The sequence below is a fragment of the Taudactylus pleione genome, unplaced genomic scaffold, assembly GCF_031769625.1.
Source record: "Taudactylus pleione unplaced genomic scaffold, aTauple2 ptg000066l, whole genome shotgun sequence".
Taxonomy (NCBI): domain Eukaryota; kingdom Metazoa; phylum Chordata; class Amphibia; order Anura; family Myobatrachidae; genus Taudactylus; species Taudactylus pleione.
This window is the reverse complement of record NW_028284468.1, coordinates 27,524,179-27,547,150: the sequence shown is the minus strand read 5'-3', so window position 1 is coordinate 27,547,150 and position 22,972 is coordinate 27,524,179. Positions and strand designations below refer to the sequence as shown.

The 22,972-nt window shown below is 47.8% G+C and overlaps 2 protein-coding genes across 3 annotated transcripts in view; both read right to left on the bottom strand.

The window, feature by feature from the left end:
* The window catches only part of ABAT (4-aminobutyrate aminotransferase), a 160,263-nt gene that overhangs the window by 100,868 nt on the left and 36,423 nt on the right, over nucleotides 1-22,972 (bottom strand). The gene's annotated exons all lie outside the window — the stretch shown is intronic.
* Nucleotides 284-18,002, bottom strand: LOC148534544 (uncharacterized). The gene is made up of 4 exons (XM_088466832.1): nucleotides 17,352-18,002; nucleotides 16,672-16,782; nucleotides 5,319-5,675; nucleotides 284-367 (listed from the first exon to the last, which is right to left on the bottom strand). Exons 1-4 carry the CDS (start codon nucleotides 18,000-18,002, stop codon nucleotides 284-286), a joined length of 1,203 nt encoding a protein of 400 aa, XP_088322958.1.

Here is a 22,972-nt window from a genome sequence, read left to right as displayed (position 1 = left end):
GAACCAGGGGGGTGCAGTTTATGTCTCAAGGGTGGGGCCGACGGGTGGATAGTGCATGTCCCTTGGCTGGGGGGTACTGTAAATCTAGGGGGCTTCTCACACACTGCTGCAGCGTGCAGGGCAGATGGACTGGCTGGGCAGAGAGGGAAGCAGGGAGAGGGGACCTTGTGCTCACACATTGCAGTCAGTCCTGATGGCAACCCTGCTTCCGGGCGCTGTGCTGTATTGTCCCAGGACCTAGGGGGTAAGGCTGGTTAGCCTATCACCCCCAGTCGGAGCCACGCTAGGTCACCCAATCTGCCACTGGAGAAAGCATAAAACATTTTATGGACAACACTGCATTTTTCATCAGACAGTTCCTGCTCCTCTGCAATACAGTGCAAGACATTACTTACAGTCAGGTGCATAAATATTGGGACATTGACAGAATTTTCATATTTTGGCCTCTATTCACCACCACAATGGCTTTGAAATGAAACAAACAAGATGTGCTTTAACTGCAGACTTTCAGATTTAATTTGAGGGTAATTATATCCAAATCAGGTGAACGGTGTAGGAATTACAACGGTTTCTATATGTGCCTCCCACTTTTTAAGGGGCCAAAAGTAATGGGACAAACTAAACAATCCTAAATCTAATTTTCACTTTTTAATACTTTGTTGCAAATCCTTTGCAGGCAATTACAGCCTGAAGTCTGGAACGCATAGACATCACCAGACGCTGGGTTTCATCCCTGGTGATGCTCTGCCAGGCCTCTACTGCAAATATCTTCAGTTCCTACTTGTTCTTGGGGCATTTTCCCTTCAGTTTTGTCTTCATCAAGTGAAATGCATGCTCAATCGGATTCAGGTCAGGGGATTTACTTGGCCATTGCATAAACATTCCACTTTTTAGCCTTAAAAAACTCTTTGGTTGCTTTTGCAGTATGCTTCAGGTCATCGTCCATCTGCACTGTAAAGCGCCGTCCAATGAGTTCTGAAGCATTTGACTGAATATGAGCATATAATATTGCCCGAAACACTTCAGAATTCATTCTGCTGCTTTTGTCAGCAGTCACATCATCAATAAATACAAGGGAACCAGTTCCATTGGCAGCCATACATGCCCACGCCATGACACTACCACCACCATGCTTCACTGATGAGGTGTTATGTTTTGGATCATGAGCAGTTCCTTTCCTTCTCCATACTCTTCTCTTCCCATCACTCTGGTACAAGTTGATCTTTGTCTCATCTGTCCATAGGATGTTGTTCCAGAACTCTAATGGCTTTTTTAGATGTTGTTTGGCAAACTCTAATCTGGTCTTCCTGTTTTGTGGCTCACCAATGGTTTACATCTTGTGGTTAACCCTCTATATTCACTCTTGTGAAGTCTTCTCTTGATTGTTGACTTTGACACATATACACCTACCTCCTGGAGAGTGTTCTTGATTTGGCCAACTGTTGTTAAGGGGTTTTTCTTCACCAGGGAAATAATTCTTCTGTCATCCACCACAGTTGTTTTCCGTGGTGTTCCGGGTCTTTTGGTGTTGCTGAGCTCTCCGATGCGTTCTGGTTTTTTTAAGAATGTTCCAAATTTGGCCACACCTAATGTTTTTGCTATCTCTCTGATGGGTTTGTTTTGATTTTTCAGCCTAATGATGGCTTGCTTCACTGATAGTGATAGCTCTTTGGATCTCATATTGAGAGTCGACAGCAACTGATTCCAAATGCAAATGTCACACCTAGAATCAACTCCAGACCTTTTACCTGCTTAATTGATAATGAAATAACGAGAGAATAGCCCACACCTGTCCATGAAATAGCTTTTGAGTTGATAGTCCCATTACTTTTGGCCCCTTAAAAAGTGGGAGGCACATATAGAAACAGTTGTAATTCCTACACCGTTCACCTGATTTAGATGTAATTACCCTCAAATTAAATCTGAAAGTCTGCAGTTAAAGCACTTCTTCTTTGTTTCATTTCAAAGCCATTGTGGTGGTGAACAGAGGCCAAAATATGAAAATTCTGTCAATGTCCCAATATTTATGCACCTGACTGTATGAAAACAGATGCTTTAGTAATGTTTTTCATGCTTTTCTATGAGCTGTTTATGCACTGCATTTTTACCAGTACCATACATTATACTGGTAATGAGTCCTACACATATGTGAACAAAGGGAAAAAACCGAATGGCATTCAAAAATAAATCACAGCAAAAACACATCAGCAGAACCAGAAGGCTGCCACATGTCCCCAGTAAGTGCAAACAACAAATTAAAAGAAAAAAAACAAAACAACACTTAACAGTCAAATTTAAAAACTGGTGAAATAATTCAATAGGAGTCCATAAATTAAAAGAGTACAGGTTGAGTCTCCCATATCCAAATATTCCGAAATACGGAATATTCCGAATTACGGAATAATTTTGGCATGACTGAAATAATAAAACCTTTGATTTTTGATGGTTCAATGTACACAAACTTTGTCTAAGGCACAAATTATTAAAAATATGGTATAAAATTACCTTCAGGCTGTGTGTATAGGGTGTAAATGAAACATAAATTTATTTCATGTATGTACACAAACTTTGCTTGAGCCACAAAATTATTGAAAATATTGTATAAAATGAGCTGCAGGCTATGTGTATAAGGTGCATATAATACATAAATGCATTCTGTGTGTATATCGGGGTCCCATTCCCAAGATATTTCATTATGATATGCAATTATTCCAAAATACGGAATATTCCGTTATCCAAAATACCCCTGCTCCCAAGCATTTTGGATATGGGAGACTCAACCTGTAATAATATTTTTTCATAAAAATATTCATATATTACCATAATAGTAAAAATATTAAATTAAGTAATAGTTTTCTATATATTAGAACTTGTGATACCGTATCCCTCAGTACGCGGAACAACAAACTGCTCTTAGGACCCAGCTATTGACATTTTCCGACGTGTTTCATTGTAAGAAACGCATCAGGGGAATGAAGGTGTAACACAATGCTAATGGAGACCTGTTTCAACTGCAAGCATTTTGCTAATAGATCCCTTTTTGACTTACCTGCACCGTCAGGATTCTGCTTCTGTCGGGCTTCCACTGTCGGTATTTCACCCGGCGGCTATTAAGCCGTCAGGATTTCATACCCAACCCCTCTTTTCATGTGGTTTCTTTACTACTGTTTTTTACACAGCGCTGATGGAGACCTGATGAACTTGCGAGTTATTGGCAGCTGCTAGAATTACATTTTGAAAATGTCCATACTTACAAACCTGTCAAATTACCGGTTATGACATGTATATGTTGTATGTTAAAGTTCATAGGTTTTGAAGAAAATATTATTGCTATTGAAGCCTTTTCACTGAAAGGCATCTCAGGTTGCAATGTTTAGAAAGGAGGATAATTCTGTAAATGTTCATTTTAATGGCTTGTCCACTGCAACCTACATTATTGCCATCATATGCACAAAGTCCAATAGAAGAATGCAGAACCTGTATTTTACGTTACTAAAATTAGTTCTAGGTCGGACTAGAACATTCAGCATTCTACAGTAACTCAGCTGGATGCTAATGTGAGTTTCTCACTCCAGCAGTCTCCGCATATCATGAAGGTAAAATGTGCACTGTAAACATACAATACATTATGGATATTTTTTTTTTTACTTAAACCAGTTGTCATAGAAACCTAGAAGATTGGTGGGTGGGAAAGTGGAAAGAGCAAAGCAATGTGTTGGAAAGGCTCAAATACTTGTAAATCACCATGACAGCTTTTCAGATGAGCTATTACATAGTTGCCATCGTAACCAATTGGGAAAATCTTGACAGAAATCTGTAATTACTAGCAGGGTGAATTGAACTTTCCCAGTTCAGTAATCAGCAAACTGCAGTGATTGTCACTGTCATAAGCCCTCAAGGAGAAACAAAATGGGATGGACGTGGATAATACAAGAACATTTTGTTCTGATGGGAATATACAACAATTGCATCATAAAGAATATTACAGTGGAGTATATACTGTATCTTGTTAATGATTTCTACACTGTGAAACATTTTGGGAGGTAAAAAGGGACTTTCAGGTACCTGCAACACCAGAAACACCATGCCATTATATAATATGAGATATGGTAAGAACTTACCCTTGTTATCTCTATTTCTACGAAGTCCATAGGGTTCCACAGGATACCTTGGGGTATAGGTGTGACGTCAGTCATCGGGCACCAAAGAGTTAAGCTTTCAGCCTCCCAGGATGCACTAGGGTCCCCCTCCTATACCCCGCCCCCGAGCCAAGGCACCTCAGTTAGTTACCAAACCATAGGCCGGAGGAGGAGAAGGAAGAGAGAGAAAAAAGATCTGGACACACACAAGAATCACATTCTTACCAGAGGGAGACGGAAAAACCGGTGACCAGAGCAAAGCCCATCCGCAGCACAGGTGCGACAGGGCGGGAGTCCTGTGGAATCCTATGGACTTCGTAGAAATAGAGATAACAAGGGTAAGTTCTTACCATATCTCATATTTTCTACTTCAGGGTCCATAGGGTATCCACAGGATACCTTGGGGATGTCCCAAAGCAGTATCCTTTAAGGGTGGGGACGCTCCTGTGCAGAAAGGAGAATCCGCCGCCCAAAGGAAGCATCCTGAGAGGCGAAGGTGTCAAACCTGTAATACCTCACGAAGGTATGGACAGAGGACCACGTAGCAGCCTTGCAGATCTGGACTGCAGAGGCACCACGTCGAGCAGCCCACGAAGGACCCACAGACCTAGTGGAATGAGCCTTCACAGAAGGAGGAACCGGCAGGCCTTCATGACGATAAGCTTCAGAAATAGCCATACGGATCCAGGACGCCAAAGTTTGCTTTGAAGTAGGCCAACCCTTTTTACGGAAGCCATAGAGGACAAACAAGGCGTCCGACTTCCTAAACGAAGAAGTGCGGTCAACATATGTCCTTAAGGCCCGCACGACATCCAAAGAGGCCTCACCCACGGAAAGACCCGGTGAGTTAAAGGCCGGAACAACGATTTCCTCGTTAACATGAAACTGGGAAACAACTTTGGGAAGAAACTCGGGCCGAGTGCGGAGCACTGCCCTGTTCCCATGAAAAACCAAGAAAGGGGGTTTACAAGAAAGAGCCCCTAAATCAGAAACACGTCTGGCCGAAGCAATAGCCAGAAGGAAAACAGTCTTAGCTGTTAGCCATTTAAGATCCACTGAGCCCAGTGGTTCAAACGGCGGTCCCTGGAGAGCCCTCAGGACCACAGCCAAATCCCAAGGCGCCACAGGTGGAACAAAGGGCGGCTGAATTCGCAGAACACCTTGCATAAAGGTGCGCACATCCGGGATTGTAGCAATCCTACGGTGAAACCAGACAGAGAGGGCAGAAACCTGTACCTTCAAAGAAGCAAGGCGAAGCCCATGATCTAGTCCCGCTTGTAGGAAGGCGAGTATCCAAGACAGACGAAATTCCCGCAGTGCATAACCTCTCGGTCGACACCACTGGAAGAACGTATGCCACACGCGATGGTATATCCTCGCGGAAGACGGCTTCCGAGCTCGTAACATGGTACGTACCACAGAGCTGGAAAACCCCCTGGACCTCAGCATGGCTGTCTCAACAGCCACGCCGTCAAAGACAGCAGAGTCAGGTCCGGGTGAAGACAAGGACCCTGTGACAGAAGGTCCGGTCGTAGCGGCAACCGCAGAGGACTGTCCACGGACAGACCCTGAAGGTCTGAGAACCAGTGGCGTCTGGGCCACGCGGGAGCTATCAACAGGAGCGTCCCTCCTTCCTGTTTGTATTTCCGGATTACCCGTGGAAGAAGGGAGACCGGAGGGAACAGGTATGCGAACCGGAACGTCTACCGGACGGACAGAGCATCCACCAGAGACGCCCCTTCGTCTCTTGTGCGAGACCCGTACACCGGCAACTTGTTGTTGTGCCGGGACGCCATGAGGTCGATCTCTGGAAGACCCCATCTGTCCACCAGCAGTTGAAAAACGTCCGGGTGCTGGGACCATTCCCCCGGATGAACGTCCTGGCGAGTTAGAAAGTCCGCCTCCCAATTTAGCACTCCCGGGATGAAGACCGCTGATATGGCCGGAAGATTGCGCTCCGCCCATACCAGGATCCGAGAGACCTCCATGAGAGCCGCCCGACTTCGGGTTCCTCCTTGCCTGTTTATGTAGGCCACGGTGGTAGCGTTGTCCGACTGGACCTGTACCGGACGACCCTGGAGAACCCGATGTGCCTGCTGGAGAGCATTGAAGACCGCACGGAGTTCCAAGATATTGATTGGAAGCTCCGCTTCTGTCGGCATCCACCTGCCCTGGAACAAGTGTGGACCCGAAACTGCTCCCCAGCCCCGAAGACTGGCGTCCTTTGTCAACAGGACCCAATTTGGAACCCAGAACGGACGTCCCTTGCTGAGATGGGTCGTCTGTAACCACCAGGCAAGGGACAGGCGAACCTCCGGGGTGAGCACAATCGTCTGGGACTTCAGAGACTGAGGCAGCCCGTTCCACTTGGACAGGATCAGGTGCTGCAGAGGTCTGGAATGAAACTGGGCATATTCCACCATGTCGAACACTGACACCAGTAACCTCATCGCCGAGTGTAGAGACACCCGGCAGCTGTGCAGACAACTGCACACCCTCGACTGTAAAGCAGAGATCTTTTCTCCCATCACGAAGATCCTTTGCTGTTCCGAGTCCAATAAGGCTCCGAGGTGCAGAATCCGCCGAGACGGGATTAGAGTGGACTTCTGCCAGTTGATTAGCCAGCCGTGCCGTTGCAGTAGCGCAATGGTCAGGTCCAAGTGGCGTAGAAGGAGCTCTGGAGATCCTGCCACCAATAAAAGGTCATCCAAGTACGGCAACATGCGGACTCCATGCAGCCGCAGAGAAGCCACTATGACCGCCATCACCTTGGTGAACACACGTGGTGCTGTCGCCAGGCCAAAAGGTAACGCCCGAAACTGGAAGTGGTCGCTGCGTATTGCAAACCTGAGGAACTGTTGATGGCGCAAAAGAATAGGGACATGCAGGTAAGCGTCCTGTATGTCCAATGACACCATGTAGTCCCCAGGTTCCAGTGCCAGAATGATGGACCGTAGGGTCTCCATCTGAAACTTCGGAACCCGCAAAGACCTGTTGAGAGCCTTGAGGTTAAGAATCGGATGATACGACCCATTGGGTTTCTGTACCAAAAAAAGATTTGAATAGAAACCCTGGCCCCTCTGGGAGAATGGAACAGGCACAATAACTCCAGCCTGGAGCATAGTGTGCAATACCTTCCGCAGCTCCGTAGCCTTGTTCCGGTCTGATGGTAGACCCGTGGGTGAAGCATCGAGCCGGGGGTCTGTGCCGGAAAGAGAGGGCGTACCCGTGGGAGACCACCTCGAAAACCCAAGTGTCTGTCATAGTGACCGACCAACACTGGGCGAACTGCAGCAGGCGGCCTCCCACTTTGGGACCCCCCAAAGGGAGGCCCGGACCGTCAGGCCGCAGGCTTGTCATCTGGCTTAGGGGCCGGACGTCTGGTACTCCATGCCTGCTTCCGGGGCTTGGCCGATTTCTTAGCGCCAGCCTGTCGAGGAAAAGACTGTGGTTTGGGCCTGCCCTGGGCCCTATAAGACCGAAAGGACGATGGTCCAGAACCAGAAGGAGCAGCGGCCGACGGGAGACAAGCCGATTTGGCTGCCGCCAGCGTGGCCACAATCTTGTCCAGATCCGGACCGAAGAGAACTTCTCCAGTAAATGGCAACGCCTCCAAACCCTTTTTGGAATCTGCGTCCGCCTTCCAGGATCGCAGCCACAAGGTGCGACGAGCAGCCCCCGTTGCTGAAGAAATTCTAGACACCAGAGTACTAATGTCTAAGGCCGCCTCGTTGATATAAGTGGCCGAATCACGGAGATTACCAATCAACTCCGCCTGTTCGGCCGGACAGTCGGAATCAAAAGACGCCTCTAATGAATCCGCCCAGCGCTCCATCGCTCTGGCAACCCAGCAAATGGTCATAGCCGGCCGTGCTGCCCCCACCGCAAGGGAATAAGCGGACTTCAGGCAGATCTCCACCTTGCGGTCCGTAGCATCCTTAAGGGAGGACATGGATGGCATCGGCAATGTGGCACTACGGACAAGACGGGTCACGTGAGAATCCACCTGTGGAGGGGATTCCCACTTTGCAAAATAATTATCCGCGAACGGATAAGCCACTGCCAGGCGCCTCTGTGGCTGGTATCTTTTGCCAGGCTGTTTCCACGTCTCCTCTAAATGGTCCACTAACTGACCCGAAAGAGGAAAGACTGTGGCATCGCCCTTCCCATCTTTAAAAAAGGCATACTTGGATTTAGCCGCTGGGGGAACTTCGTCCTCAATCACCAAGGCTGTGCGGACTGCCCGAATAAGTCCAGGAATATATACCTTGGACTTTGCGTCAGCGTCCTTAGTATGGAGAGGTTCCTGATCGTAAGGATCCAGAATCTCCCCATCATCAGACGTCCCCTCGTCATCCTCATAAGGAGCCGACAGAGACGCCACCGGCAGTTTATGTGGCCGCATCACAGACTCCCCTTGCAACACATCCGACAAGTGCTGTACAGAACTCGTCAGGGAGTTAACCCACGCCGGCTCCTGAGAAACCGGGAGCGGGGAAATAGGGAGACTGTGGGGTACCACCAATTGTCGTGGGAAACTCTGCATGGGTGACGACACCACTGACTGCTGGGACAAACCCATCGGCGGAAACGCGTGCTGCGGAGCTAACTGGCCCACCAAGGTTGTAAGCGCCTGAGCGAAACAAGCCCAGGGCGGCTCCTGTACCGGTGCTGTAACCGTAATAGGCCGCACCATAGACAAACACTGCCGGCAGAGGCCCTCCGCGCTACCCTCCCCCTCCGCTAACGGTACTTTACACGTAGCACACTGTAGTCGGAGAGGAAAATCACTTTCAGACATGCTGGCACCAAGTATGTGACCCCTCTCACCAATTATATATTAAATAGGCGAAAGACCACCCTGCAGCACCGCACTGCAAGGGCTTAGCAGAAAGGACAGGGACAGTAATAAAGCTGACTGTCAGAAGAAAAAAGTTACAGGCAGCAGCGCTAGCACAGTCACATACAATGCAAAGAAAAATCAATTCCTGCACTAACAGCGCTGATCACTCAACTACGCAGACACAGGGCCTGGTAGGACACAGCGCAGCATACACAGACCTGACCCAAATCGGAGGAGAGGTATGCGGGGGGACCCAGACCACGATGCTTCCGTCCAGCGCTTCCAGCAGCGTTCACCATGCGTTGAAAAGATGGCCGCCGAGGAGCAAAGAGGAGGCTGGCCTGGGGGAGGAGCGCTGCTACAGGACCAGTCGGCAGTGTGCAGAGAGGGCTGTGTGCAGCGGGGGAGGCGCCGGCTGTGAGACAGGGAAGGCGCGCTCCCCTGGCATGCATTTAACCCCCGGGACGCCGCAGCGCTACCGCTCTGCTGCGGTCCGCTGTCCCAGGGGGTAGTGGAAGCGCAGGTTCAATACCTGGCTCCACGCTGCAGCCAGTCCCCAGGGAGCCCCCTGCCTGGGGACTCTGGACCATGTGACAGCGGGGACCCACCGCGGGACCCCGCTGCTTACCTGCTGTCCCCCTTGAATCCGGCCATGGTCCGGAACATCTGGGGTCACCGCTAGCTGTGACCCCAGATGCTCACCAGCATCCCCGGATCGGTACCGGCGTTCTGGTACCGGCGGGGGTGTAGGGAAGACAGCATGGACGTCAGGACTGACTGTCCATGCTGTTCATCCAGATGTGCAGCCACAGCTGCATGAAGAAAAAGCTTCAGGGGCTCTTCTAGCCCCCACTCCAACAGGTGCACCCGACTCCGGCCGGGCACCAAACTAAACTGGGGTGCCTTGGCTCAGGGGCGGGGTATAGCAGGGGGACCCTAGTGCATCCTGGGAGGCTGAAAGCTTAACTCTATGGTGCCCGATGACTGACATCACACCTATACCCCAAGGTATCCTGTGGATACCCTATGGACCCTGAAGTAGAAATAATAGTAGAGAGGTTCCACTTATGAAAAAAAGTATAGGGTTAACCTGCAAAATCAACATAATGCTATAAAAATCTATAGTAAGCATTAAACTTATTTCTTTATGTACGGGGAAGCAATGCTTTGTTGACTAGTACATAGTATAGGGACAGTGGGAGAGTTGTATTAAGCTCTGAAAAGTGATAAATTGGAAAGTAATAAACTACCAGCCATTCAGCTCATAGCAGTCATCTTACAGACTGTTTGAAAAATGACAGTTAGGAGCTCATTGCTTGGCAGTTTATCACTTTCCAAAGCTTAGTACATCTGCCCCACTGGTATTACTTATAAATTTGACATATATAGTATACATATGTACATAAACAATTTACATAAGTACCACATCTGAATAATATTAATTACATCACAGTCCTCTATAATAAGGTCAATAAACTGTAAATCACTCAAGAGTTTTCCTGGATAATCAATAGTTAATTACCAAGGACAGGATTGTCCAATTGGCAAGACTTTCCTTATCACAATTAGAGGGAGGCCAACCTACCCAACCACGCTGCCCCCTCTTTTCTTCCTCTACTCATTACTTGCACGACCGTTATATGATCACTGGAAGTCAGGTAGAGCTATGCTGAGTGCCCAGGTTAGCAGAGCATGACTACACTCTTAGGGGCTCATGTATAGTTGTTTGCAGCCGTATTTTGCTTTTTTCCCGCAATTTGCATTTCTTTCACCTGTGCATGCACAATAAAAATTATTGTGCATACACAGACTGTCACAAAAACAGGACTTAGTCACTCTTACACTGTACAGCAGTGCTTTCCCAAGGTGGGCAATTCTGGTCCAGTGCACTATCAATCCTTTTCCTGAGGTTCATGGGCACAGCCATGTTGTTTCTGATCAGGTGAGCACCAGTATCCAGTCTTTACCTGTTCCCTCTGCTCACGTGATCACTTCAGCCTATCTCACTTGACACAAGCACCTTGTCGAAACAATGTGGTTCTTTACCTTCCAGTGATCTCGCTCACTAGTAAGTGCTACCTCCGATCCACTGCTGCTCTATTCCTACAAGCTAATGCCACTGAGTATTGCATCTACTCTGCAGTCCTGCACTGTATGCTGTTTCCAAGCCTGCACCTACACATGGGCCCACATACATCTAGCCTCCTTGCCCTTCTAGTCGCGCCAGTCCCCCAACCCCTTTAGGTAAATGTGGGAGGAGCTGTGGATAATGTGGGTGGAGCTACTGCGGAGGTTGGCCATCAGTTGGTGACCAGTTTAAAAATTCACAAAGTTTAGGCTATTTGGGGTGGGTGTTATTATAACATGTCAATCTATCATATAATATAGGAAACTATACAAATATAGGAGAAAACTGCTGTAATATGACACACACAGAAAAACAGAATCTATAATAAATATATAGCAAAAGCCACTTCGACGACATACATACGAGAAAACCCAGATTAAAATATAAATTGTATTGAAATAGCCAGGGCTTGACCTATTAGGGGCACAGGGATGGCTAGACATGGTGGGGGTGGCACAGGGCAGGGAAGGCTAGACTAGTAGGGGGATACAGGACTGGGTCAGGAACCATGCCATAATCCATGTACCTGGATCAGGGGTGGATCAAGATAATTGTTATAGGGGGGCGGTATAAATATATATATATATATTATATATACACACACATATATACATACACACACACACATACATATATACACAATAAATAAAACTACAGTAACCTTTCCACCAAACAGATTATATGCAAACTGCGCACCTGCCCTATCCACTCACCTGTCACAGAGTCCAGCCTGTCCCAAGGTCGGTGCTCTGAGCAGAACTCACTGTGGTGACCCGATTACACCTATCCTCTGCTGAAGGGGCGGGTTCGTGCTTGGAGACGCCAGAGCTGAGCAGCTGCTGAAAACCCCATTTTTAGCCACTGCTGTGACACCTGCCCGGCAGGGGCTGCACTGCTCCAGCATTAGTACATTAGTGGCTGAGACAGCGGCGGCATTTGGAATATGGAGCTGGCCGCGAGCCAATCACAGCACGATGACCAGCAGCCATGAGGTGTACCCGCCCCAGATTGGCTGCTGTTCTGTGAGCTCCAAATGGCTCGCGTCCAGCCCCATATTCATAATGCCGCCGCCGTCTCAGCCACTCATCGCTGTTTCTGACTGCCCGCGCGCCACCAGCTGGCGGACTGGCATAAATGTGCACTGCTGTTACCCAGGGCTCCCCTCTCTGCCGGGCCCAGGACTCCAGTGCCAGCAGTCCCCCCCTGATGGCGGCCCTGGCACTGAGCATCTTTTGTGCGTGTCTTTACCTTCAAATGAATCTTATTTGCACAACTTTTATGACTAGATAGCACAAGCAGTTTCTACTGATTAAAATGATATGCAGTATGCCTATTTTCTGTAAGCGAGTGCGGGTGTATCTGCATGCGAAACACTACGTTAGTGTTACTGCGGCTGTCACTGTAATGTACTGTTCCGCATGCAGACACACCCCAGTCACACACAGAATATAGGCATGCTGCATATAATTTTAATCAACAGAAGCTGCTTATGCTATCTAGCCGTGCGAATAAGACGCATTTGAAGGTAAAAAGGATGCACAAAAAGATGCTCGGTGCTACCGTGTCACACGGATCTCTAGTGTTATATGTGGAGCGACTTGTAGCGCACGGAGGATAGATGTATGTGGGCACATCTGTACCAGTCTGTGTTAAAGTACTGGTTCCAGTCCTGCTCAACTTATTAAATAGTTACTCTCACCGCCAGTTCCATTCCAGTTACTCTGCAGTTACCTCTGGTTCAAGCCTCCAGTTTCACTCTGGCTACTCTGCTGCTACTTCCAGGTCCAGTTCAGATCAAGCCTACAGTTCAACTCTAGCTGACTGCTGCTCCCTCTGGTCCAAGTTTCCGGTTCCACTGACTATTCTGCAGTTACCTGCGGTTCAAGACTCCGGTTCCACTTCGGCTACTCTGCAGTTACCTCCGGTTTCAGTTTGGTTCAAGCATCCGGTTCCACTCTGGTTACTCTGCTGCTACCTCTGGTTCCAGTTCAGTTCAAGCCTACTTTTCTACTACAGCTGGCTGCTGCTTCCTCCGGTCCCAGTCTGGTTGAAGTCTTCAGTTCCATTCCCGTTCTGCGTCTGCAACCTCCGGGGCTTGTCCGGTTTATCTACAGTCCGAGTCTGCAGGTTATTCTTAAATTCCAGCCTGCTTGTATTCTGAAACCTCCTGAGCATCTCAAGACTCTCCTAGTGCTTCCAGTGATAAGTCTTTTGTTACAGTGACCTCATCTACTAGCAAGTCCACTAAGTATATCTCTCCTGCTCATTGCAGGTTCAAGTGGACTTTAACCTCACTGTACTTTAGTTTAGTCCTGACCTGCATTATACTGCTTTAACTCAGCATTGCAGCTCCTGACCTACTGGGACTCGCTACTCACCATCTCTCTGTACCTCTATCAATGGTGGTTGTTGCCCTGTGGGTCCTCTCCTAGAGTATTGGGGTTTGTGCTGAGTTTCTGCTACAGCATTCATTCCGGTTGCTGGCGAATGGGTGCTGGATCTAGGTTTCTCTTTGAAGATTTAGGCTCCAGTGACCCAGCTCTGATTAATGGTCTGCAGCATCAGTTAGCTGTGCTGTCCCCAGAGTTACCTAAAACTGGCTCCAGTCCCTTATCCCTATATTCAGGGTAAGGGGTTGAGATACACTCAATTGGTCCAAGGGGCAGACTGGGAGCCTTGCAGCTATCACTGATTTCTCTGAAGGCACCACTATTCTGTTGCAGCTCATCAGCCCAGTCCAAGGGTCTGGACTCTGATCTAAAAACCGAAAACGTGACACAGACATGCCAACTGAGACATATCTTACACTTAACACCATGTACTAAGTGCGACGGGAAAGGGGTTGGGGGCATGTTAGGGTGACCAAAAGAGTGACCCCAAGAAACATTCCTACAAAGCTGCATTTGTGTGTGTTTGTTTGATGATGATGAGACTTAGTGGCTGTTTCTGATAGGCTGAATAAATCTTAATCCCTCCCATTTATACTAATGCAATAGTAATGCTGCTATCTATTCATATTATTACAGTGATAGTAACAATCAGTATTCAATAATAAGCATATCATCATAGAAACATAGAATTTGTCGGCAGATAAGAACCACTTGGCCCATCTAGACTGCCCCTTTTCATGTATCCTTTAGACAACTTCAACCCAATTTGCTCCTTACGTCTCTCTTAAGGATATTGTTATGCCTATCACAAGCGTGTTTAAATTGTTCCACGGTTTTAGCTTCAACCACATCTGATTCGAGGCTATTCCACTTATCCACTACCCTTTCTGTGAAGTAATATATCCTCAAATTTCCTCTGAGCCTACCTCCCTCCAGTTTCAGGGCATGTCCTCGTGTTCTTGTACATCTCTTCCTTTGAAGAATGCTTCCCTCCTGCCCCTTGTTAAAATCCTTCATGTATTTGAAAGTTTCTACCATGTCCCTCCTCTCCCTTCTCTGTTCCAAACTATACATATTAAGATCTTTTAGTCTTTCAGGGTAAGTTCTGTGCTGTAGGCCATGCACCATTTTAGTTGCCCTTCTTTGTACCATCTGTAATGTGTCTATATCCTTCTGGAGATCTGGCCTCCAGAACTGAACACAGTATTCTAGATGAGGCTGTACCATGGACCTATACAGTGGCATTATCACTTCTTTTTTCCTGCTACTGATTCCTCTCCCTATGCAACCAAGCATCTGACTTGCCTTCCTCATTGCTTTGGTGCATTGCTTGCCTGCCTTTAAGTTATTTGAAATGGTGACTCCTAAATCCCTTTCCTCCTCTGTATTTTCCATTATAGTGTCCTTGATACTATATTTATCTTTTAGGTTATTGAGACCCAAGTGCATGATTTTGCATTTTTTGACATTAAACTGTAGTTGACATGTTTTTGCCCATTCCTGTAGTCTACCTCAGTTATTTGTTTTACCCCTCCTTTTGTCTACCCTGTTGCATACTTTTGGGTCACCAGCAAAAATGGGATTTTGGTACCTACCGGTAAATCCTTTTCTCTGATTCCACAGGGGACACTGGAGGTGCTTACGCTGGGGTATAGAGGCGTGGATAGCTGGAGCCGGCACTTTAAATAATTTAGAAGTGTGAAGCTCCACCCCCTGAATGCCCCACCAGCCCTCAGTTTAGAAAATGAAGACCGAGAGGAGATGGAGAACAAACGGAGTGAAAGGGAGAGAAGAACACACAATAATCAAAACATACAACATACGGAACAAACCGAACAGGCAGGCAAAGAGCGCTGAGGTGGGCGTCCAGTGTCCCCTGTGGAATCAAGAGAAAAGGATTTACCGGTAGGTACCAAAATCCCATTTTCTCTTTCATCCACTAGGGGATACTGGAGGTGCTTACGCTGGGGACGTCCCAAAGTTTTCCCCATGGGCGGGAGCGCTCTGCGGCGCCTGCAGGACAAGGCGGCCAAAACGGGATGCCGAAGTAGCAAACGTATCAAACTTGTAAAACTTGACAAACGTGTGAACTGAAGACCAAGTAGCCGCACGGCACAACTGTGACGTGGAGGCTCCTCTACCGGCCGCCCATGACGCACCCACAGAACGTGTGGAATGAGCCGAAATGGAGGAAGGAGGACGACGGTCAGCACTATTATAAGCCTGATGAATAGTCAGCCGGATCCAACGTGCCAAAGTCTGCTTAGATGCCGGCCAACCCCTCCGAACAGCATCATAGAGGACAAAAAGCGACTCAGATTTACGGAGAGACGCCGTCCTGGCAACATAGATGCGGAGAGCCCTAACCACATCCAAGGTAGAAGATCCACCAGATTCCTCCCGCAACGACGGTACGACAATAGGCTGATTGATATGAAAAGCCGACACAACCTTGGGAAGAAAGGAGGCTACCGTCCGGAGTTCCGCCCTATCAGCATGAAACACAAGGTACGGTGGCCGACAGGACAGAGCACCCAATTCCGAAACTCGACGAGCCGAAGCGAGAGCCAGGAGGAGGACAGTCTTCCAAGACAAGTACTTAAGATCAACCTCCTCCAAAAGGTTCAAACATGGGCGACTGAAGAAACCGAAGCACTAAGTCTAGGTCCCAGGGAGCTATCGGAGGTACAAAAGGAGGCTGCACCCGCAAGACTCATTGAAGAAACGTCTGCACCTCAGGAATGAGGGCCAATTTTTGTTGAAAGAAAATGGAAAGGGCAGAAACCTGCACCTTTAGAGTTCCTAGCCGAAGACCAGAATCCAGACCAGTCTGAAGGAAAAGTAGAAACCGGGACAACCGAAAAATTCTAGACGGAAGACCCCGACTAGAACACCATGAGATATAAGCACGCCAGATGCGATGATAATGCGCAGCCGAAACTGGTTTCCTGGCGTCCGGGATGCCCCTGCGTCTTAGGATATCGGTTTCAAGAGCCACCCCGTTAAACGCAGTTGCGCTAAATTGGGGTGTACGAATGGGCCCTGCTGTAGAAGATCCGGGCGTAGAGGAAGGGGCCACGGATCGTCTGACAATAGGGACCGAAGGTCCGAGAACCAACTTCTCCGAGGCCAGTTCGGAGCTACAAGAATTACAGAGGCTGTTTCTTGTTTATCCTTTTTAGAAGACGAGGAAGAAGCGGAATCGGAGGGAAAATGTAAACAAAGTCGTAGATCCACGGACTTGTCAGGGCGTCTACCTCTGCTGCCTGCGGATCCCGAGTTCTTCAAACGTATACTGGGAGCTGACGATTCAATCGCGACGCCATGAGGTCCACCTGAGGACATCCCCATCGACGTATCAGCGCGTTGAACACCTCTGGATGAAGCATCCATTCCCCGGGATGCATATCCTGTCGACTCAGGTAATCCGCTTCCCAGTTGTCCACACCCGGTATGAATACTGCCGACAGGATTACTGACTGTCTTTTGGCCCACCGAAGGATCTGAGTTACTTCCCGCATAGCCATGCGACTCCGAGTCCCTCCTTGGCGGTTGATGTAAGCGATGGCCGTCGCGTTGTCGGACTGAACTCTTACCGGACGAGCCTTTAGCAAGTCTGTTGCCTCTATCAGAGCATTGTAAATCGCTCTGAGTTCCAACACATTTATCGGCCACTTCTGTTCTCGATGGGACCATCGACCCTGAAAGCGATGATCGAGGACTACAGCTCCCCAACCTCGAAGGCTGGCATCTGTTGTTATAATGATCCAGTCCCACACTCCGAATCTTCTGCCCGCTAACAGATTGGTGGATTGCGTCCACCAAAGAAGGGCCACTCTGGTACCGGGGCTCAGACGGATCTGTCGATGAAGAAGCAGATGAGACCCTGACCCCTGTGATAGCAGTTCCAGCTGAAACTCCCTGGAGTGGAATCGACCGAACTGTAGCGCCTCGAAAGCTGCTACCATCTTCCCCAAGAGGCGCAGACAAAGAAGCAGGGACACCTTCCTTGTTCTGAGGACCAGCTGAACTAACAACCGGATATCCCGGCCCTTGTCTAATGGAAGAAAAACCCGTTGTGAGGTCGTATCCAAGATCATGCCCAGAAAAAGAAGTTTCTGGGACGGAGTGAGATGTGATTTTTTGAAGTTGATTATCCAACCGTGTTGGATTAGGGTCTGATATGTCAGTAAGGCCTGATTTGATAGAAGAGATACCGATGGAGCCTTGATTAACAGGTCGTCCAAATAAGGGATTATGTTCACTCCTGCTGACCGAAGGAGAGCGATCATTACTGACATGAGTTTGGTAAAGACGCGGGGAGCCGAGGATAACCCGAACGGCAATGCCCGAAACTGATAATGATCCTTCAATATGGCGAAACGCAGAAAAGCCTGGTGAGGTTCCCAAATGGGGACATGGAGATAGGCATCCTTGATATCCATGGATAATAGGAACTCCCCTGGTTCCAAGCTCGCTATGACTGACTGCAGAGACTCCATTTTGAAGCGATAAATCTTCAGATACAGGTTCAAAGACCTGAGGTTTAAGATAGGCCTGACCGAGCCATCTGGTTTTGGTACTACAAACAGGTTCAAGTAAAACCCCAAACCTCTCTGATGTTCCGGGACCGGAACTAGTACAGATGATACTACTAGAGACTGGATAGCCTCCTGTAAAACCTTGGCCTTGCTTGCAGGCGTTGGCAGACTTGTGGTGAAGAACCGAGGTGGAGGGGGGACTTCGAAGTCTATTCGGTACCCCAGGGAAATTAGTCTGCAGATCCACGGTTCTGTAGAGGTCTGGTTCCAAACCTGTTGAAAATCTTTCAGGCGGGCTCCTACTGCAGGAGGTCCCAGGTGGGACGGAAGACCGTCATGCCACCTGCTTTTCCGCTGGTTTAGGCTCTGGTCTACGTGCAACAGGATGTGGACGACCTCTACCTCTGCCACCTCTATGTTGCGTGGGAGCACCTCTGGCTCTACCACGAAAGGAATGTGGCGCACGAAAGGACTGAAAAGAAGGTCCATTATAAGATCTCCTGGGAGCTGGAGCAACCGACGGAAGGAAGGAAGACTTACCCCCCGTGGCCTGGGATATCCATTTGTCCAGTTCCGGGCCAAACAGCATATCGCCTGTGAAAGGTAAACCCTCCACCGCACGCTTGGATTCTGCATCTGCTTGCCAAGCGCGCAACCACAGGGCTCTGCGGGCTGAAATAGCAGAAGCAGATATGCGAGAACTAATCTGACTAATATCTTTCGAAGCTTCTCCCAGGAAAGCTGCAGACTCACGGATGTGTTCTGCTAGTAGACGTAACTCTGCTCTTGATGTACCAGAGTCCAAACCGGTAATCAACTGGTCAGCCCAGCCGACCACTGCCTTGTTAACCCAAGCGGTAACAAGGGTGGGTCTAAGTTGAGCCCCCGCTGCAGTATAAATTGATTTTAGCGTTGTCTCCAACTTACGATCCGAAGGATCTTTTAGTACCGTGGCTCCCGGTACTGGGAGTGCTGTTTTCTTAGAGAGACGTGAGACTGACGCATCGACTGGAGGGGGTGTTTCCCACTTTTCCATCATGGCTGATGGAAAGGGATAACTAGACGTAAACCGGCGCGGAATTTGGAACCGTTTATCCGGTTGCTTCCAGGCCACTGCTGTTGAAGCTGCTGTGAGAACGGAAAAACCGTAGAGCTCTTTGGTCGTTCATGAAATAATTCACACTCCTGGGATGCAGGTAGTACATCCTCAGGTAGATTCAGAACTTTTCTGACCGCCAAAATTAGAGATTCCACCCCTGGAGAGGTGGACTCTAATTCTTGAGGAGAAGCGTCCTGTAACGCTTCTTCCAATTCCCCTTCTTCTGTTTCCTCCGTAGCGAGGAATTCTTCGTCCGACTCCTCTGATTGGAGAACAGTCGCCAGAGTACGCTTTTGTGTCGGTCTTTGGTAGGAGGTGGAGGGTGCACTGTACCCATCACCTGTACAAGGGTGTCTAGAGACTTGGTTAGCCCTTCCACCCAGGGAGGTTGAGACCTACGTGCCTCAGCTAACTCAGACGTTAAATCTGTCATTACTCCTACCATGTCAGCGGCCCATGGGGGAGCAGGTGCGGCAGTAATAGCCATAGGCGGATCTATTGCTATACAAGCCTCACATAAAGTGGACCCAGCAGCATGCGGCTTGGATAGTTTGTTGTTACACTTAGAACAGACAAACATCTTTTGAGCCGCTTTTGTTCTGTTTGACATGGATACACAACAGTCACCCAGACACAGAGTACAGCAATGAAAAGAGAAATAGAACAGAAGGCTGGTATAAGACACAGAGGAAGAGGCACTCCCCACTCTTTCCCACAATTAGATTCCCTGCCAAACACCCCAGTTACTCACAACCTCTTTGCCAGGGATGTAGCCAGGAGAATCAGCCTTCTGTAATCACTGCATACAGTCTGTAGTGGAGAGATGCAGTTCTTTTATGAGTTAAACATGGCAGCCACGCTGTGCACACAGCCCCTGCCGCGTTCTCTAGACAGGGAGCCGCTCTATTAGGACAGTGGGCCTGCGCTGTTAGGCTCCGCCCCCTTTCTCTATGCCCTAAGGGCTAGAAAATGGCTGCCCCGCCTGCAGGATCCTCTCCCCTCTGTGCAAGCCCCGCTGAGTAGGAGCCGCTAGCCACGCTCATCAGCGGGGAGAGGGGAGAGAGTTGTATATAGTAAACAGCGCTATCGCGCTCTAACAAGCCAGCGCTGGCCGCAGGACAGGAGACTGGGGATGCGCAGATGATTTATACTCACTGCGCTCCCCTCCGGACGGCTCCTCGTGAACAGCACTCAGTCTTCTTCTTCCGTGTGTGTGTGTGTGCTGTGTACGGCAGTAAGGAGCTGTCAGATGCTTTTAGTGAAGCACTGCACACTCCTTCCTGTAACCCATGGAGTTAACAGGGTGCCAGTAACCCGGACCCCACCTTTAGAGAGGTGGGGAAGGGTACTCAGAAAAAAAAAATGTAAAAGATGTAGAAAATAATAAAACAAAAATAAATAAATATATGTTAAATAAAAGAAATAAACTCTTTGACTTGCTGGAGCACAGCAGGTTGTGACCAGCTCCAAGGGCACATTTTCTAAACTGAGGGCTGGTGGGGCATAGAGGGGGAGGAGCTTCACACTTCTAAATTATTTAAAGTGCCGGCTCCAGCTATCCACGCCTCTATACCCCAGCGTAAGCACCTCCAGTGTCCCCTAGTGGATGAAAGAGAAAAGACATACTTTCCCTTTAATATTATTTGCAATATCACCAGCATAGACATTAAAAAGCACGGCCCAAGTACCGATCCCTGGGGTACTCCACTGGTAACCTTTCCATCCCGTGAATACACTCCATTTACTACAACTCTCTGTTTCCTATCCTGCAACCAAGATTTTATCCATTCAACAGTCATATAATCCAATCCCAAGATTTCCAATTTGTTTATCATTCTGTGATGCGGGACAGTGTCAAAAGCGTTACTAAAGTCTAGATAGCTACATCTACGGCCCCCCCTTGATCTATTACTTTTGTCACCCAGTCAAAAAAGTCAAGAAGATATGTTTGACATGATCTCTCTCCCCTGAGTAAATCCATGCTGTTTGGGATCCTGTAAATTGTTGGATTTGAGTTAATCCACCACTCTTTCTTTTAATATTGTTTCCATTATTTTTCCCACTACTGATGTAAGGCTTACTGTCTGTAGTTACTTCATTTGATATTTTAAAGGGCACATTTTGCGCTTCTGATGTAAATTCCCTCCAACTCTATATGAGCCCCTTACTGTGCATACTACCTGTACTTTGCAGTTGAATTTCAGAAAATTAAGCAGACACTGGAGATAGACATCCAGTAATTGCTACTTATTTAAAAATTTCACATTTAAACACTTATTTACAATGAGCTATATAGGTTCATTTTTGGTATGTGGCAGGTGTTTTCTAGAATACGGGTGGTTGCGGCAGGTGGATATTTGAAGAATTTAAAAAAAAAAAAAAAAAAAATCACTTTAGGGACTTGAAAATGAGTGCAAGCATATTTATATGTACCCCAATTTTGATGGGACTAGTTATTTATCCAAAAATATAAAAGCTAAATGCTATTTTTCACCACTTCTTCAAAGGACGCATTTATGCACCTGCCGCAGCTGTTTAAAAACCCCAATTATCTTTAGCAGGCGAAGTCGGGGGTACCCATAGTGATCCTCCATGTCAGACCATCTTTTGGGGGGCGACAGGCTGATTTCCCCAAAGTGACAGGACTTTGATACTTACCTTTCCGTCGGGTCCCGTTTTCGCTGATTCCTAATTGAATACGGGGTAAGGGGGCACGCGCCCGATACTTTATCCCTTGCAAAACGGCGATGATGGCAAAAAGTCCGACCTCAAACTTTTCGCTCCAAATTGAATACGGCCCAAAATGTACATAATTTTAATAGGCAAATGTAAGTTGCATCTGGACCAAACTTTCATCTATGAACAATATCTATATTATACATTTTTTATTGTGGTGGTTACAGGCTAGGGGGCAATAAACAGCCACCTTTAGGCACTGCAGTCCAGGTACCTTACAAACAAGATTAAAATGGTGTGTCACCACACCTATGGACAGCCTAAGGTAGAGCCCAGAGACCAATCTGTATCAGACAGGAGGCCTGAAAAGAGACTCTCCAGGTCCGAAGAGACAGCTGAGTAGAAGTCAGTGGAGTAGCTTGTAGCAGCAGGCAAAGGAGATAAATAAAGCTCTAGTCAAGACCTGCACGTGACAGGTGAGTCTTGGGAAAGGCTGCACAATGGATTAGCTTTTTGGAGAAGCTTGAAGGAATATATTTATATTGAAAAGCTTGCAGACTGGAGACCCTAAACTGGCAACCAAACACTGACTAAGGCTACTAACCTCTAGCCAATCCAGTCACTATAGTTTTAAAGGAAGATTGGGACCTACATCATCTACTTGCAGTATTTATGGATGATTTTAGGTTTATCCACAATACATTGGAATATGTTATTCCCAAAATTCATTTACATTTTTTTCTCTGTCATTTTTATCATATGATGTCCGTACAATACATATTTGATACTGAAAGAAGCCTCTGCACTGTTATTGGTTGTGGTTCACTATAGGAGCTGCAACCAGAGTTTACTGTAGCTTTTAATGAGCTCTGACTGGCTGCCATTCACAATAGAGCCACTCACAGTAATAAGGTCTGTTAATAATCAGCAACTAGATTGTAATGGCTCGATCCAATTAGGAGCGAAGGGGGCGAGTTGCCGTTGTAACGTCGTACAATTCACCCCCTCGCGGCCTGATCTCACCCCGGAAAATTTGCGAGTCCGGTGGTACTGTAAGTGCGGCATACAGCCACACTTACTAGTGCTGCGAAGGACTCGGTCCTAATTGGATGGAGCCCTAAGAGAAAAAGCTCTGACAGAATCCAGTACAGACAAG

Coding starts and splice junctions, on each gene's coding strand:
- LOC148534544 (XM_088466832.1), bottom strand. CDS start 18,002: ATGGAGTCTCTGCAGTCAGTCATAGCGAGCTTGGAACCAGGGGAGTTC. Junction 16,783..17,351: donor TTCATCGACAGATCCGTCTG/AGCCCCGGTACC, acceptor ATACGTTTGAAG/AACTCGGGATCCGCAGGCAG. Junction 368..5,318: donor GGATTGCTACAATCCCGGAT/GTGCGCACCTTT, acceptor ACTGTATTGCAG/AGGAGCAGGAACTGTCTGAT.